Source organism: Mustela nigripes, chromosome 4 (genome assembly GCF_022355385.1).
Source record: "Mustela nigripes isolate SB6536 chromosome 4, MUSNIG.SB6536, whole genome shotgun sequence".
In the NCBI taxonomy this organism is placed as follows: Eukaryota; Metazoa; Chordata; class Mammalia; order Carnivora; family Mustelidae; genus Mustela; species Mustela nigripes.
Genome location: NC_081560.1, coordinates 96529556 through 96547583, shown reverse-complemented (window position 1 = coordinate 96547583; position 18028 = coordinate 96529556). Strand labels below are relative to the sequence as shown.

Genomic DNA, 18028 nt, shown 5'->3' with positions numbered 1-18028 from the left:
CTCTAGGTGACCTGCCACACAGATGCGCGGGACCCGAGGGTGTGGGCGTGGTCTTGCCTCCAGCCTCTTGCGATGGTTTAATCCTGGGCAAAAGGGTTCCGTCACTGGTCCCTGGACCTAAGTACTAGAATTTTGAGGAACCTGTATCCAGAACAGGGTTAAAAGAAAGGAGAGGGAGGCAGAGGAGAAAGATAAGTGCTCCAAAGATGGAATGTCACAATCAGAGCCACGCAGCTAAACCTGAGTCTGTGAATTGGGGTGTGTTCAGGAAACACAGAAGCCACACGAGTACATGCTGTCTCCTGAAACGCAGGAAGGGCAGCAGTTAGCGGACGGCGCCCTCGCACAGGAAGCCTGGGGTCTGGGCTGCACGCAGCTGGGTGGGGTTGAGAGCCAGAGCACCCTATGCCCGGGCTCCCGGGACACAGGGACCCAGATGGGATGCCAGGCTTGTGCTCTTGGACTGCCCTAGGCAAGCAAGCTGCTGCTTTCTTTTTTCCTTAGTTTAAAAAAAAAAATAACAAAAACCCTCTCCTTGACCATCTCTGCTACAGTGCTTCCTCGGTTGTGGCAGAGTGCTTTACAAAGTTACCAAGAAGCTTCATTTGACACAATTTTTGCAAACCATTTCACAGATGTGATGCTATCTGTCTTCGAAGCTTGCTTCACTTAGCACCTGTCCTTGGTGGCACGCTCGTGAAATGGGCTTCACGTCTATAAACTGCCTCATTTCAAAAAAAAAAAGAGGATTTACCAACCCCCCAAAATGACCATAAAGTGTGCATGGGAAGAGAATGAGTGGCTGAAAACCAAAACTAAAAGTACTGTATTTCTGCACCGAACTCAGTCACTCTGCTTTGGAAAACTGCTTTACATTTTGCCTTATTAATAGTTTTTACTGTGAGTAACTGCCTTCTCGTTCTTGGGCACTTCACCTAACGCCTACAAGACGTACAGTTAAAACAGAGCTACGTAAGATAAATCCAACTGGTGTAAAAACTGGACTGGACCTAGATGTTTTCCCTAAATCAAATGTGGCTAAAAATAGAAGAACCAATAAAACAAACAAACCAATTTTCACCTTCGTTGGTGAGCACAACCGAGAAAAGGTTTTGAAGAGAAAATTGATTTAAACACTGCTTTGGAGAGGTGGTAAGTGACCAGCTTTTGGCTAAATTTCAGTAAGGGTCGAACTGAAAGGGGAAGCAGAAAAGGGAAAACTGAGGAGGAACATTTCCTCTCCAGCACTCCGTGTCCGCCCCATGTAGCGTGCGGCCCTCGGCTGAAGACTGTTCTGAACACGTGAAGCCACGCACAGAACTGAGACGCGCCATGCACGTAACCTGTTCTGGCTTTGAGGACTACGTGTAAAGAGTTAAGCAGCACTCACTAATGCTTGCTTAAATTGAGTGCATGTTCAAAAAATAGTACTTAGGGCATTCCCTCTTAAATAAAGTCTCTTAAAATTAATATCCCCTGTGCCATTTCTCTTTTTGAATGTGTCTACTAGAGACCTGGGAATTACGGTTGTGGGTCTCAGGCGGATTCCTGCGTTTCTTTCTTTTTATCTTTTTTTTTTTTTTTTTTTTTTTAAAGATTTTATGTATTTACTTGTCAGAGAGAGAGAAAACGCGCACACCAGCAGGGAGAGGAACAGAAGGAGAGGGAGCAGCAGGCTTCCCGCTTAGCAGGGGGCCCGATCCAGGACTGGATCCCAGGACCCTAGGATCATGGGCTGAGCTGAAGGCAGACGCTAACCTGACTGAGCCCCCCTGGTGCTCTTCATTTCCTGTATTTCACGGATAGGGTCCAGGGATGCCCGTGATTACTCATCTCTGAATTCTCTGTCCCCAGACAAGGACGGAAGACCCGCCCCATGTGTCGTGAAGCACAGAGCCCCCACTGCCTGCCTGTCCAGGACCCTTCTGGAAAGCCCCACACACATCTACAGACCGCCCGAGGGTGCGGTGTGCGTGCCCAGGGCAGCCTGACCTCAAGGATAAGCTTCTAGGACACACTCCATCAATAATAAAAGAACAGCGACTGAGGGGCGCCTGGCTGGTTCAGTAGGTAGGGCTCTCGGGGTTGTGAGTTCGAGCCCCACGCTGGGCGTGAAGCCTACTTAAAACACTTATTAAAAAAAAAAAAAAACAAGGGGTGCCTGGGTGGCTCAGTGGGTTGAGCCGCTGCCTTCGGCTCGGGTCATGATCTCAGGATCCTGGGATCAAGTCCCCGCATCAGGCTCTCTGCTCTGCAGGGAGCCTGCTTCCCTCTCTCTCTCTCTCTGCCTGCCTCTCTGCCTACTGTGATCTCGCTATGTCAAATAAATAAATAAATCTTTAAAACAACAACAACAACAACAACAACAACAACAAAGAATAGCAAATGGACACATACAAACCATCTACAGAATTTTTAACACCCGTAGCTCCAGAGTCAACAACAAAGTTCCGCCTATTAGTAATAATAGCACAGCTCTGAAACTGGGAGTAAATGCAGTGTGTATAATGACAAAATAACCCTGTTCTCTTCTCACGAATAAAACCACTTCACTCAAAACCACAGCCTTCTCTTCCGAATGCGAATTGCACCGAAGACAGGTTAAACTATGTCAGAGCAGGATGAGCGGGTTGGTGGCCGCCCCAGGTAACCGGTTGTTCATGGTCTCTCTTGCCCTGATGGCAGGAACAGGAGGCCGTTGAGAGATCTGGGGGCCCTGGAGTGGGGTCCTCTCCACCTTCCTACCACCGCCTTCCACTGAGAGCGAGGATGCTGTGACAGCAGGAAGATTCTGCCAGGTCCCAAGAAGTATACTAAAAATCATCGTCTAGCTGCCGGCGGGGCTGTCCTAAAAGCTCTTCACCTTCTCCTGTTTCAGCCCGGTTTCACCTCTGCTGTGACAGTCCCACGTTCTGCGAGACGGAGAGGCCGCTTCAGCCACATGCTCCGAAGGGCCACGAGGAGCCGGCTGGAGGCCTTCCATCCATCACCCCCGCCCAGTGGGGAAAGATACCGGATGTTCAGGGCTTCACTGGAATCCTGCCCGGGTGATTTCAGTGGAAATCGACAGCCTGCAGCCACATCCCTTGTGGGGGAAGTACTGTCCTGGAAGGCAGCCTTGCAGAGACACACCCAAGACGTGTGGCTCAAAGGTCCCTATAGCTCCCTCGCTCCCCAAAGTAGGGCACATGATGCCGCCGTGGTTAATGGGTCAAAGCAAGTGTCAGAGACTTTGAGGCAGGAACATTGGAACGGACCCCTGTGGCCTGTTGGGGTGGCTTCTGATAGTGTCCCCAGCTGCCTTTGCTGAGAAACAGGCCCACGGAGGCCACCGGGCCTGCAGGGGCAGGCGGCAGGGTCACCCCCTAGATTGGTACACACACCCCACAGTTGTCTTTAATCTGAGACAACACTCGGTCACTGAAACTTCCCAGAAGACCACGTCCATTCCCACACTTCGGAGGATCCTGGGAAGGTCATCGTCATGATTCATTCCCAGAGAGAGCATCGTCTCTGATTCTTTCACGTAACACACACGGGGGTGGCTTCGTGTGCCCAGGTTCTTCAAGCCCAAATACCAGCTGAGCCAGAAAGGAAGACCCAGCGTGCTTTTCTTTCTTTCTTTCTTTTTTTTAAAGACTTTATTTATTTGACAGGGAGAGAGAGATCACAAGTAGGCAGAGAGGCAAGCAGAGAGGAGAGGAAGCAGACTCCCCGCTGAGCAGAGAGCCCAGGACCCTGGGATCATGACCTGAGCCGAAGGCAGAGGCTTTAACCCACTGAGCCACCTGGGCGTCCCAACCCAGAGTGCTTTTCTAGTCATGCACCCCCCAGTGACAAAACCAGCGTGACACCTCCACCAAGAAAGCCAGAGAAGCATTCTGGCTATTAAGACAGCCAGTCCAGATAGCGTGACATTTCCAGCTTGGGACTCCAAGGGCAGAGTCATCTGGAATCAAGCCTCTGGTTGGATGCCCTGCGTTTCCCCTCATGGCCCCCTCCTCCTTACCCTGCTCCACAAACCCCCACTCCTGTCCACACAGCCATCCACCCAAGTGTTCCCTGCCCCCGTGAACATCGGGAAAATAGTATGGTAGACATGGAGTGCAGGTAACCCAGCTCTGAAAAAAAAAAAAAGGGAAAAAAAAAGCTCTAATTTGTAGCATTTGCCAATTTTTGTGCCGTCAGTCCTTCCAGCCCGGAGGACTTCAAGTTCCCCCCAGCTGGTCCCCAGCGAGCCTGGGAGCTTTTCGAAGTCTGGACCCATTGGCATATTCCCGCTGGCTCCAGCCATAGATGGAAATGTGCTTTCTGAGTTCCCTACAGGTATCTGGCACTGGCCCCCACCCCGCACGCCCAAATCCTAACAAGCAAAGGGTGTGAGCAGATCTGCGGTAATGTGCTAACGTAGTTCCCGCTTGGACTGTGAAGAACCCCAGGCTTATCTGGCAGGTCCTGTGGCCCGGCCCCAACCACCGCCGAGCCGTGGAAGCAGGCAGTGAGCTGGCTTCCTGGGCCCGCCGGCCTCAAGGCGAGAGCCTTTTCATCTCACTGATCGAGGTCGTGGAAACTTTGCAGGGCAATGATTTGGGCTCTGCTCTGCGCCTAAAGCTTGCTACTTTTGCATAAAAGGAGGGGAAGCTTGTTTTTTTTTTTTTTTTTTCTTTTTTTTTCTGGGTTATATTTACACTTCCCAAATCAGAAAATGTCCTAACCAGATAGGACAGGTGGCAACTGGCAACCACAGCTCAAAGCCTTTTTTTTTTTTTTTCCATTTCTTTTCTGAAACCCCATGTAGAAGGAAAGTTAACGAAATGTCGGTTGGCTGTTTTATAGTCAGAGCTAAGTATGCTTTCAGCAGAGCCGGAACAGAGCAGAACGGGAAATCGGGACCGGCGACCTAGCACCAAAAATGCTGTTTAACTATTTATTCTGGTAGAGAAGAACCCATCTTTATTTCCTTTACTAAATCCGTGAGGTACGATGTGAGCCTGGCGTTTAAGTTGTCAGTAAAAATACAAAATACTGGTGTCTACGTGTACAAGTAAACAACTTTTCAAAGTGAATGTGCAGCTTTGGAGTCACGAACATGGAGGGAAGGGTCAGGATCAGTGTTTCTCAACTTTCTGCATCCCAGTTTTTCTGCACGTACTCCTTTTTTTAAAAGAAATCCATGGTCAGGTTCCAGGACACCATGACTCTGTGAATGGGCCCAAAGCTGACCGTGTGGGGATGAGGTGCTTGGGCTCGACGGCAAGGCGTGAATCCAGGCGCTCGCCTGGGTAACAGGTGGGGACGTTTGGGGCGAGGTGTGACACCCACGGCTAACATCCTCCAGTGGGAGGGACAGAGTCAACCAAGGAAGGCTTCTCTGCCCCAAATACCAACTACGCCCACAGAGAAACAGTGACCTCAGATAATCCACCTGGTGAACCTTAATTTCAGACCCAGCCTTCGATTCCTTCCCCTTCACTTCCTCTCTCTGGGGTCTGACTTGAGAGAGCAACACCACCCCCATTCTGGGCTCTCATTCCGTACATGCCCTGCACGCCTACTCAGTGCACAGAAGGCCTAGGCGCTGGGGCTGCTGACTGAGCAAATCCCAGAGGAGTGCTTTCTCCCTGAGTGGTGGCAGACCCTGCTGCGAACATGGAGGGTGGGCTCACGTATGGCCCAGAGGGCAGTGGGAGAGAGGCCATGAGGATGTCTGGGGACATGCCACAGATCTGGACAAGGCTAAGGAGGAGCCTGAGCCCAGCTCCTGGATGGCCCCTGTCTGCCTCCCCAGGCCTCCACTTGGGCTGTTATCATGTAATCCTTCCTCTCCACCTGCTCCTTCCTGTTGGCCTTCAAATACACTTTCATACTTTCCTCTTACAAGTCAACCCACGGGCGGGGCTGCCTCCTACCCTCCACCCACTCCCTGGTGCTCCCCGACATTTTCATGTGGGCCTCTGACCCTGCTGAGCTGATTCTGGGGGCCCACCACTCATCTCCCAAAGGCCCCCTTCTCCAGCACAGCTTTATCACTCCCACTCTCGGTTATCTTCTCTCCTTATAGCGGCTTCTCCGCCATATTTCTTTCCGGAAATTCTACCTGAATCAAAGAACTTATTCTCTGCCACCTTCTTGCCTTCTCTCCTAAACCATTACACACATTTATCTCCCAAGACCCTTGGTGTTCCGCTGTCCCTCCCGCAGATCCTAGAGCTAGAACTAGCTCTCTCTCCACCTCTCACCCATCCTGCCTTCTGGAAGGCTCCTTGGCTATGGCTGGCCAACAGATGTCGAATTGGCCCCAACTCCCCATGTGTTCCCATTCCATTTGGGGGAATCACTGCCGTCACCAAAGTGGAGGCTGAGCCACCTCACACATGTTCCCAGAGCGAGTAAGTGGACAAAGACGGTGGCCACAGAGGACAGACATTCCCATCGCCCTGGCTCCTCCCGCCGCAGCCCCTGCACACAGGCACAAATCATGCCTCCATGCCAACTGCCACCTGTGATCTTCGAGCACACAGATCTGGCAGGGTCATGTCCCAGAGCAAGCAGCTTTGTACCTCTCGTTGCCCGCCCTCCTCCCTCTCACCCAGCCGCCGCTGTTCCTAAAGTCCAACATGGCTCCCCTCAGCCAGCTGCTCCAATGTCAACACTGGGAGTCCTCCCTGGCCCTCCTCTCCCCTCTGCCCAGCTCAGCCAGGAGCACCTCTTCCTTTGCTACGTCCCTGTCAGTGAGCTCTGCTGGACAGGACTGCAGGGCTTCTGACCCCCACTCCCGGGCCTTGGCGTGAGGGCGTCACCCTGCCACCAAGAAGGGCTCTATCTGCATGAATGTGCTCAAATAGACTTTCCTAAGAGTCGGAGCAGCTGAGGTGGAAACAAACACTACGCCATCAGAAATGGTATCTGCACGAATCCCCACGTGAGCTTAGCCTGCGAAGTCCTCCATGGTGGCCCTGCTCCGGGTCTGACCTTGAGAACTTCTATGGTGTCATGGTCACTGGCATCCAGACACAAGCAGGCAAGGACAGGCTGGCCCTCGTGGGACAGAATGGAACTGGGCTTTGCAGGAGTCCATCGTCCCCATGCACGCCCTCCTGATGGGTGTGTCTTCATGCTGGGTGGGGGGGTGGTCACAAGAACACCGTCCAGTCTGGCTGGCCTCCTCCACATCCCCTGCTCTCTCCTGAGACTCGGAGGGTTTTGCTACACTGACTGTGTCCTGCTCTCCTCTGTGCCTCATTTCTAACGGATGCCGTCTTTCCATGTGGTCACCGTATCAGGGCCTATCCCTGAAGTCTGCTGCCAACACATGTCCCAGGCACACATCTGCCGGGTCCCGCAGGACATCTCCCAGCGATTACACTGCAGTAGTCCCCATGGAGGACTGTTCCCGGGGAACCCCTCTGCCCGGTGCTTCCAGGTGGGCGGGTGACCCCTGTCTGCACACAGGGACAGAAATGATGGGAAGCCTCCTGCCAGGGACAATGAGCCAGATATGATTGAAGCCAGGGACAGAACCCCAGGGCCAGAGACACACCTCCAAGGGAACAACTGTGATCTCTTGTCCAATGCCGCCCAGGACACACACACACACACACCACATACCACACACCACACACATGCACACACACCACACACAATACACACATATGCAGCACGCACATACTACATATAATATACATGCACCACATGCAAACACACACCATACACAACACAAACACACCACATGCAGAAACACAAACCACACACAGTACACATATATACACCATACGTATACTATATACAATATACACACACTACCTGCACACACAACAGGCACACACACCATACTGACACACATTACACATACACTACATATAATACACACACCACATGCATAAACACATACTACATATACTGTACAGATGCACACATCACACACACTATACACACACACAGAGACACACAACACACACATATGCACCACACACTCACATACCACATAAACACACTTAAACACATACCACATACACGCCACATATGCTATACACAAACACACACATATATACCACGCATCACACAGCCACAGACACACACTATGGACAAGATATACACAGCACGTGCAGAAACACACAGACCACACACACACACACACACAGCAGTTTCAGTTTCCTCCAAGGAATGTTCTGCATGGTGTGCTGTCCGATCCCACCCGACCACACCAATGCCTGGTGCAAGATGGTCCCGGAGCAGCCCACGGTCTCTTGCTTTCCCTGGGGGAACCCACACACTGTACTGCTCCGCAGCAGGGCGCACGCCTCCCACATGCCGTGGCTGGCCAACAGAGTGGAGGTGCTAAAAAAATAGTAACTTTTAGATGGGAAGCAATGCACCTGCTATGTCACAGCCTTTCTTTCCAAAACCTGACAGTCTCAGGGAAAATCCTTGTTTTAAGGCTACATCTCCTGTTTGGTGAGATGCGGGAAAATGAGAGTCTTTCCAACAGGAATTGTCTTGGTTTGGAAATGTCCTGGTGACAACACGTCCCCTGTCCATGAGGCGTTCCAAGATAGGGGAACCACAAGATGAGTGATGCAGAATTTTACAAATTTCTCCACTCTTGCACAACATGTCAGCTACCGAGAGGTGCGAGGAAACCGACGCAGCGAGGGGAGCCAGGATCCGAGGGATACTTGGCTTTTAGTTTTTGCTCCAAGGAAAATACAAAAACCCCAAACCCAAGACAGCTAGCCCGCTGAAGTCCAGCAAACAGTTTTTGGCTTTGTGCCCGCAAGGACGCCCACCATCCGGGCACGCTTGGGCTGGCAGCAGCAAACGCTCAGATGCTGCTAGATAATATGTCTCCTTAGCTAAAATGGGGTTTATCAGTTCAGAAGAGATGCGTTTCACAGATAAAAACAACTTCCTCTAACTGCTGATTAGATAAGCAGGCTTAGCATCCGTCCTCACAGCCAGCTGCCCAATCTCCAATTAGACCAAGCTCTTTCCATCGGGAAGAGCTCTCTGCACCTCCCCCACCCCCACCACCGCGGGCTGCCCAGAAGCGCTCCAGCCACAAGTCGCCTCACTGCGCCGTCTTGGGATTCTGCCTAAACTTGACCATGAAGGTGACATGTGGTGCAGGAATAGCCGAGCGACCCTATGTTAGTCTTCTGAGCCATCTGTCCTCGAACGCAGAACTCGGTGAAGTGATTTTTACTTTGGTGGAATACATTAAAAAAAATAATAATAATAATAATAAAATTTATGTTTTCACATACTTAATCACTTTCCTGGATTCCAGGGAAAGAAAAAAAAAAAGGAGAAACAAAATCTAGATTTATTTTTCTTTCCTTTTCTGCCAAGGTTAACCTCACCCTGGACAAAGGATTGAAGAGAGAGACCCCGAGATGAAACCAGTTTAGCTTTGAGAAGGCGACAGCGTCTTGCTGCAAACACCACGCCGTGACACGCGACCTCTGAGAGTGAAGTTCTAAAACACCCCACAGGCGAGACCACGGTGATCACCTCCCAGCTTGGGGGGCGGGTCCCACGAGAGAGCAGCGGCAAAGAGGAGGTGGTTCCAGAACCGAGTGGGGCCTGTAGACGAGTCTGCTCTCATCCACGCACAAGCCCAGGGAGAATGAAGAGTAGTGAAGACCCAGGGATGAGTATGCGAACTCATCCCAATTATCCAATTATCCGATGTGGCATGCCCTGCTCAGCCCCGGGGGGACCTCCAGTCTCGGCCTCCTGCTGGGCCAGCTGGGCTGTGCTTGGGGGAGCCGCGTCCCCATCAGTCCCACAGCACTATTACGTCTCTGCTCAAGGTCAGGACATGGACACCTGCACCCGCAGGGAGCCCAGAAGGAAGATGGGGAGGGCACTGAAGAAAGGAAGAAAATAACAAAGCTTTTAGTTTTGCTCCCCTGCGTCGTCGTTCCTCCAAAGCCGCTGGCCCGCGGAAGGAACCCTAAGTCATCCTCTGCTTCCCTGGCCCGGCTGCCGTGGTAGGGCGCGTCCGTGTGCAGCTGCCTTTAGAGGTCACCGAGTACACGGTCTGCGCGCAGCAGTTTCACACACAACCACTTCAGAGAGGTGAGAGCTCTCTCATTTTTACAGCGACCACTTCAGAAGTACAAGCTTCCATCCTCTTAAGTAGACTGAATCCCTCCCTGCCTGCAAGTTCTCCTCTGAGTCTAACTTCAGTGCTTCAAGCTGCACTTCCGAGCTCGGGCCCAGAATCGGGCCCAGAATCGACCAGAGGCCTCCCAAGGTTGCTCTGGCATCTGCTCCCTATCCCTCCTTCCCTCTCTCTTTTAATCCAGGGGGCCGTATTTCCACACGGTCCTCCAGCATCCCCTCAACGTGGGGTGAAGGCCACCTGGGAATAGCCCACTGTCCCTAGAAACACCACCACCCATCACAGGTGGCTCATTTCTACCACTCCCACCAGTATGCTGGAGACTAGGGTTGAGGTTCCACATGTCTACACCTGGTCTTAAGGGCTCATGGCTTTTCTGAAGCATCCCTTGTCTCTTAAAGCAGACAGGCAAGGGGTCTGCGTTGCTAAAGATTTCCCACCGTCTGGCATCTGGCTGTTTGTCCTTCTGCTTGGGTCTGGCAATGGCCAGCACTCCTGAGCTCTCCATTCAATTTTTTTTTTTAAAGATTTTATTTATTTATTTGACAGAGTGAGCAAGTGTATGTGAGAGAGGACACAGCAGGGACAGAGAAAGAGGGAGAAGCGGGCTCCCCGCTAAGCAAGGAGCCCGATGCAGGGCTCGATCCCAGGACCCTGAGATCATGACTTGAGCCAAAGGCAGATGCTTAATGACTGAGACCCCAGGTGCCCCCCAAGCTCTCTATTCTGATCCCTCTCTTGTGGTTTGCCTATCCCTGGGATCAATTTCTTTATTATTATTATTAATAAATTGCTCTTCCACATTAAGAAATGTGCTCTGCACATTACCTTTTTTCTCTCTCCCTTCCCTCCAGCAAAGCCCCAACAGGTGCCCTCACCCCTTATCTCCTGCATCTTTGAAAGCCCTATTTTGCACAAATTGCTTTCTTTTTCTGCCTTTTACTGTCCTTTTTCCACCTGCCTTTGCTGCTCTGTCTTCAGCAAAGTGTGTTTCTCTGTTTTCACGTGACCCTGGAAGCCCTTCTGCAAGATGAGTTTCGCTGCTGTTGCGAAAATGAGGAAACGGGCTCGGTAGCAACAGTCTGGCCAGAGGCACCCGGCTGGGAGAGGGGCTGGGATGTGGCCCTTTTGAGTCTGAGCTGCATCTTCTCAGCGTTGCCTTCTCCCCTGCGCCACCCGCCCTCTCCATCCCTTTTCTAGGACCTGTGCTCAACAAAGGCACTTGTCTACGTGCTTGACTACTTCTGGGCAGGGAGGGGCTGCTTATGGTTTCCTGTTGTCTGTCCTCTGACGCTCCTCTGCTCTTCTGCCTTCTTCCCACAGAGCCGAGTACACATAGCTTCAAATGTGCCTCCCGGTCCTCCTGGGGGACGACTCCCCTGCCTTTCCCCACTGTCTCCCATTGCTCTGCATACCTAATTTGTTTAATGTTCCCTATGATGGGCCACTTCCATCGACACCAACCACTGCACACGAATGCTAGCTGGTTTCCCTCGAAAATCCCCAAGGATGGTTTCTAAAAATTCATCTCCTGGAAGCACAGGTGACGTCTTGATGGCTCTTGGGACACGGGCTTCTGGGATTCTCCGTCTCACTGCCCCGTTCCTTCAAACCGTTCTCCTCTTGCCTGCTTGACTGTCTTCTGTGCTTTTGCATTTCTGGACCTCCTGGCAGAGACCCGTCGCCCCTTTGGCCCTGGCCCCTCCAAGAGAGTGCTGGCTCCCCAAAACAGTGTCTTGCCACCCGCTGCAGATGGCTTTCCTCACCCGCCCTATGGCGTGGCCACGGCTTTACAAACTCAGCAAAGAGGTTTGTCAGGTGTTTTAAATTTTGTAATTCTGGAATTTGTTACAACCTTCATCCTACAAGAAGAAGCGGAAGCAAATCCTATCCCATCGCAGGCAGCCTCGAGGGAGCACCGGCAGGAAGCCGCAGGGAGTCACAGAGAAGCACACCCCTGCCCCCAGCTCCATACCACACCTGCCCCCGGCTCGCTGGCACCTAGAGCTCATGCCTCAGCCAAGAAACCCAGCCCGGGACGCAGTCAGCAGTGCCCACCAGGGGCCTGGTGACCTCGCCCCAGCCGAACCTTCCAGGCCCTGGCGGCTGACAAGGGACAGTGTACCTAGAATATTCTGAAGGCAGCTACAGGGAGCATGTACTGACCGCCACCAAGCGCCCTGCGTGCTGTCCTCTGCTCTCCAGGAATCAGGCGACTTTCAGTTCTCTAAAGGACACCCATCAACACCAGGGCTCATGGGCTGCAGGGTAGCTCTGGGGATGTCGGGGAGTGCTTCCTGGTTTCCCCCACAATGAACCCAGAGTCCTAATGCTGATGGCTAGGCTCTCGGATCACTTGAGAGCTTAAGTGAGCACATATTCACCTAATTTCTTCTGAGCGCCCCCCCATGTCCCAGGTGGGTCATGAGCCCGTGCTTGTTGCCACTCAAAGTGCAGAGAATAGTACCCACGTCACTAGTGGTTTCAAGGTCGGATGAAGGAGACAAAGCAGGGCCGCCTGACATTAGCCATTCATGCGCCACCTTTGCAAGCTTTTATCATATATGTGCACCCTCACTGCCTAAATAGTTTTACTGGAATCTGACTTTCTACCTTATGTAAATGTGTCTTGAGAGGCAGTGTAACAGTAGCATGGTATATGATATACCAGAAACACTTGCAACAAACGCAAGACAGTCTTAAAAATAAATGCATCGATGAAAAAGAAGCATGCTCTTGTGTGTCCCAACTCTGGGAACCCCTGAAATGATGTGTGGAGAGCAGAGTGGAAAATCCAGAAGAGTCTGTGTGTGTCTGTGTGTGTGTGTGTATTTTATATGTGTGTGTGTATATATATATATATATATATGAAAACCCTTATACCCAAAGTTTCACTGGTTTCTAAGACATGAAGACACAGAAAATGCATTTCTTAGTTACTACATCAGGATGTCCTATAGAGACAGAGCTGTGATGGTCTTCATAATGAACCCTAAGAACGTCACACGCATCGCCCTCCTTGGCTGTGGGGGCTCACACCTGCCCCACACAGGATCCATCCCACCTCGTGACCTCTGCTCACCCTTCATGATACTCTTTTGTGCACATAGGTGGCTCTTAGTGTCACCTTCTTTTTTTTTTTACTTTAAAAAAAGAAAGAGAAAATAGGTATTCTAAGGAATTGCTGACTCATTATCTCATGAGCACATGGTTTAAATGTGTGAAAACTAGTCTTTGAGTTAGAAATCAAGTCTCACATTGACTCTGTGACCTTGGACATTTCGCTGAACTTCTTGGGGACTCCGTGATAAAGACAGCAGACCAGGTTTTGCAGACATGACCTGTGCTGTGCACATTAACCCCAGGGAGAGGCTGCAGGAATGTACGTACCTACCTCTGGATGGAAAAGGGGTGCACACAAAGGCATTTTGACATTTAACCATTTCTATGCCTTGAATTTCATATTTGGAGTTGCATTTGGCATTGGAGAAACACGGCTGAGTGGGATAACATAAAATGGACAGGTCTGGCTTGCTCTAAACCGAAGCTCTAAAACAAACTTGTTTTTCCAAAGCACATAAAATGGATCATTTTCACTACCTACAATCCATAATATCACATGTTCCTGCAGCACCGAGGGGATGGGAGATGTTCTAGGGATGTGCCCCCACAGCGGGGAGCTCTTCCCCCCCGCCACATGGTCCCCACGTGGGGGTGTCACTCCTCCGTGATGCCTCTCTAACCTCCGGCACACCGGGACCCCACGCGGCTGCTCTTTATCCCGCATCTCCTTCACATGGCGGTTGAGGAGAAACAGCAGGCCCGATGATCTCACCCCCCAACCACTGACTGTGGAAGGATATGAAGGGACCGAGGTGTTAATGGGCACAGAGCGTGTGACAGCCCGCCAACGGGACACCCGGAAGGCCGACTCACCCACTCCTCTCTCACTCTTGGAGCTCTGCTGTCCGCCGGACGTGGTGGAGAGGTCTTCAGGGACCGGCATGGGCTCGTCCCCATCATCAGGGGTGTCACTCACTGGAGGGCTTTCCTTCCCTGAGGAAACAAGCAGCAGCTTGAATTTCTAAGGCTGTGGTCGCCTACAGCACGGGCAGCAGGGACCCTGCACACAGATGCATTTAGTTGTATGTTACGTGTAATACACAGTGATTATTTAATCAGAATGAACAGTGGTCGTCGGACATTATCATGGTCACTTTTCCATGCCAAGTGACCAAACTCCCACAATTTTGTTTATGACGTCTGTGTCATACCCCGTTGCATGGCTACTCGAGGATTTATTTAAATCCTTTTTTAATTTTTGAATTTATGTGGTTTCCAATCTCTTTCCCTGTTAAGCAATACTGTGGCAAACATCCTAGTGGCCAGCCTCTGCCCGTGTTCTCAGTCAGGTGTTCCAGAAGTCTCAAGAGTGGGTCAAAAGGCAACTATGTTATTTTATTTTTAAGATTTTATTTATTTATTTATTTATTTGTCAGAAAGAGAACACAAGACGGGGGGAGAAGCAGGCAGAGGGACAAGCAGTCTCCCTGCTGATCAAGGAGCCTGATGCAGGACTTTATCCCAGGACCCTGAGACCATGACCTGGGCTGAAGGCAGAGGTTTTTACCCACTGAGCCACCCAGGAGCCCCAAGCATCTGCCCTTGTAAGTCTTACCACCCGTTATCCCACATTTTTTCCTCCAAGATGGTCCAATCTACCCCCTTGTAAGTGGGCTTTGTTCCACCTTCAGACTAATTGTCATTCAAGGTCATCTGACCGGTTATCTTGCTCAGAGCTCTACATTCTGGGTCTGCTCACTGCCCTTTAAAGACCCAGAGAATATTCTGCTAGTGACCCACTTTAATCCAACCAGGTGGGAAAAGCAAGCTTGCAAAGAGCAGGAATGCGGAATCTGAGGCCTCTTGGGGCCACCATTCCTTCTGTGGAATTCTTGTCTTTGAAACACGAAAACAGGATCCACACAACTATCAAGTGGCTTATCCTGCACAAAGTGAGATTGACTGAAGGAAAGTGTTTCCCTGACAGACGGCCATAGCAACTGTGACTGCATCAGAGGCTCCAGCAACAGGGAACCTGCCTCTCCCCACTCCCACCCTACTCCCAGAAATCCAGCACTGGGAAGCCACAACTGGCAGAAAACGTGCTTTTTTTCCTTTGAAACTGAAACACCTGTATCTCCCAACCCAGACATTACTTAAAATTAGGTTAGGAGACACAAACCACATGCAAGGAACAGATGGTAAGGCCCAAAGCTGATGTGAAATAACCCATCAGAGCCGCTCCAGAAGACCAGGGGAGATGCCGGCCCTAAATGATGCCAACAGAGAAGAGGAAGGCAGGGGTCACACGCCTGCCGGCTGGGCTGCTGACCCGGCTTCCAGGCAGAGGACATCCCCACACAGACGAGCCCAGACTTTGGCGAGGATAGTGCTGAAAACTAGAAAACCTGGCTAGGAAGATTGAAGTGTGCTTGCACGTTTTTATAACTGTCTGGAAGAGCAACACCCACACTCTGGGGGACGGACAAGACAAGCTCAAGTGTCCCCGGGAGAGGACATGACCTCATGGGCAGGCACGGAGGGAATGTTTTGGGGGACAGCCGTGCATTCTCTGGGAACAAGACACTGTAGCAGAATATTTCAGCTTAGCTGCAGCTGCCACAAGTGGCAGGTTTTCAGAAAGAGCATTATTGGGTCTATCTGGACAGCGAACGTGAGACGTGTCATTAAAGGCAGGGCGGGATTATAAGGATTTCACAAGAAAAAAACAAAAGCCGGAGAGGAACTGATGGAAAGCCTCGTTGATATGCATTAGGTCAGTGATATTTCCAGGGCTCTAAACGGTGAGAAGTAACAGTGACTAAAAGTCTCGTTGTGCTCAATTCCACAAATGTGGAACCACTGAACGGGAGAATGTAGGAGGCAAATGGACCATCTGATAACTGGGTTTTCCTTACCTGTGCCTCGAGCAATGGTTTTCAGACTTAGAGGACTTCAGGGAGGTGGTCAGATTGTACAGAACTTCAGTACATAAAACCAGACTTCAGTGCCAAGTGGGGGCTAATGCGGGGGGGGGGGGAGGAGACTGGAGACCCAGGCCACCTGCCTTCTCAAAGACCTCCTGAGGACTCCCCCTCCCCCAAAACAGACAGTGGAGACCTCCGGATGAGCCAACTGACTCAAGATTAGAGGTGTATAGAGCAAGGTGGTGTGCACATGCGTCTTGGTGACTAATCGGGTATCATTATTATGGGGTGGGCGTGGGACGCTGAGCAACAAAACTTTATGGGCATGTTTTATCTTCCCTGTGACACTTCCTTTTGGAGTACTCCATGATCCCCCTGGTTGAAGAATTAGGACTTATCCAATGGAGGCACATGGGTCTCTGCTCTACTTAGCTAAAGCATGTCCAAGTAACTCTAATTATTCTTCTCGTAATTTAACTGCTCTGTGGGTTAGGGAATAAGGCTAATCACACCTTACTGAGGATGGTTATATCTTAGAAGTGCCTGCTAAGGGTTCTGGACGGGCTCCTGCACTGAATGAAATGCCAGATCTCCAGCACCCAACAGCCCGTGCCTCAGTCCTCCCACTGTTTCCTGCATGGGGAGAAAGAGGAAGAAGAAAGCAGCAGGGAGGGTGAGTCCAAGATGCATGGGTCAGACAGAGCAACGGGAGCTCCCTATGTGGGAGAAACACAGGGGCAGAAGGGAGTGTAAACTGTTGTCCCCAGCATAGACCTAGAGGAGAGGGGAGTGAGGGAACAGTCACCCGTCCACCACCTTGAAGGGCCCTGCTGTCACACAGTCTCCGCTCACCTTCGCTCAGTGAGAGATTTTAGGAGGAGGCCTGATTTGCCTAAAACCCCTAAAGTCTGGGTGGTGCTGAGGCTGACTTACTCCCATGAGCCCTGGTGCCTCATGGCCCTGGATTCGCTCATGCTTGGAGATTTCTATGGTGAATACGGACCACTTTGGGAAAACCTTCCGGTCAAGCGAAGATTGTTCATGTGTTGATTTTAAACAAATTCGCCTCATGAACCACTGAAAAGGCAAAGTCATGGAAAGATCATAAGAGATACAAAAGTAAGGTTGTTAGATCAAGTCAACGCATCCCAACACACAGTCGACCTGGGATACAGTTCCGACAGAAACATGGAGGAAGTCACCTCTTTAAGAGAGTTTCCTCAACAGATAAATAAAGCTAAAAACCATGATTTTGGCCTAACTCACAGGGCTCCTGTGAAGATAAAATAATAATGTGTGTGAGTGTGTATATGCTGAAGAAGCCTATGGGTCCATTTCTAAATGGCAGCCGACCATGGAAGCATGAGGTCTGTGTGCACCAAGTGCTCTCACTTCTCCCAAGTTCACGTAGAAAGACAGGCAACATGTGGGGCCGTGGACAGCGAGAGATTGAGTGCTCCTCCTGGAATAATTTAGGAAGTGCAATGTAATCTCGCTTAGAAAAATGAAAGAAACTTCTTAGCAATTATTTAATCTTACTACTTGCTTTTGCTTCAAATAAAGCATTACCTGTGAGAAGTGTTTGGGGCAAATTAGATGAGAAAATTGTATAATGAGTTTATCAAAAGCAAGCAAGTTAATTTCTCAAGCAAATTATAATTCATCCAACAAAGTTCTGTGAGTCCCCATCTCCCAAGTGCAGGAGTGGCTTTTATATGCAATTACCCAGGGGAAATCATTCCTGGGGTAAAGAACAAGTCAGAACACAGACTCCCAACTCTAGAACAGTGGAAACGCTTGCATCCCAGCGTCCTGTCTGGCTCCCTGTGGGACTTCTGGTCCGTTCCTGAAATTTCCCCAATCTCAGCTCCCTGAAAATGGAAAATGGTACCTGTATCTTCTTCACTGGGGG

At 50.7% G+C, this 18028-nt stretch overlaps 1 protein-coding gene across 11 annotated transcripts in view; it reads right to left on the bottom strand.

Annotated features, from left to right (window-relative positions):
* Positions 1–18028, bottom strand: part of IKZF1 (IKAROS family zinc finger 1) — a 94698-nt gene that overhangs the window by 59590 nt on the left and 17080 nt on the right. For all 11 annotated transcript variants that reach the window (XM_059397175.1, XM_059397176.1, XM_059397184.1 and 8 more), the window contains exon 3: positions 14063–14182. In XM_059397175.1, coding sequence (XP_059253158.1) covers positions 14063–14182 — 120 coding nt within the window. The remainder of the gene's footprint in view (positions 1–14062; positions 14183–18028) is intronic.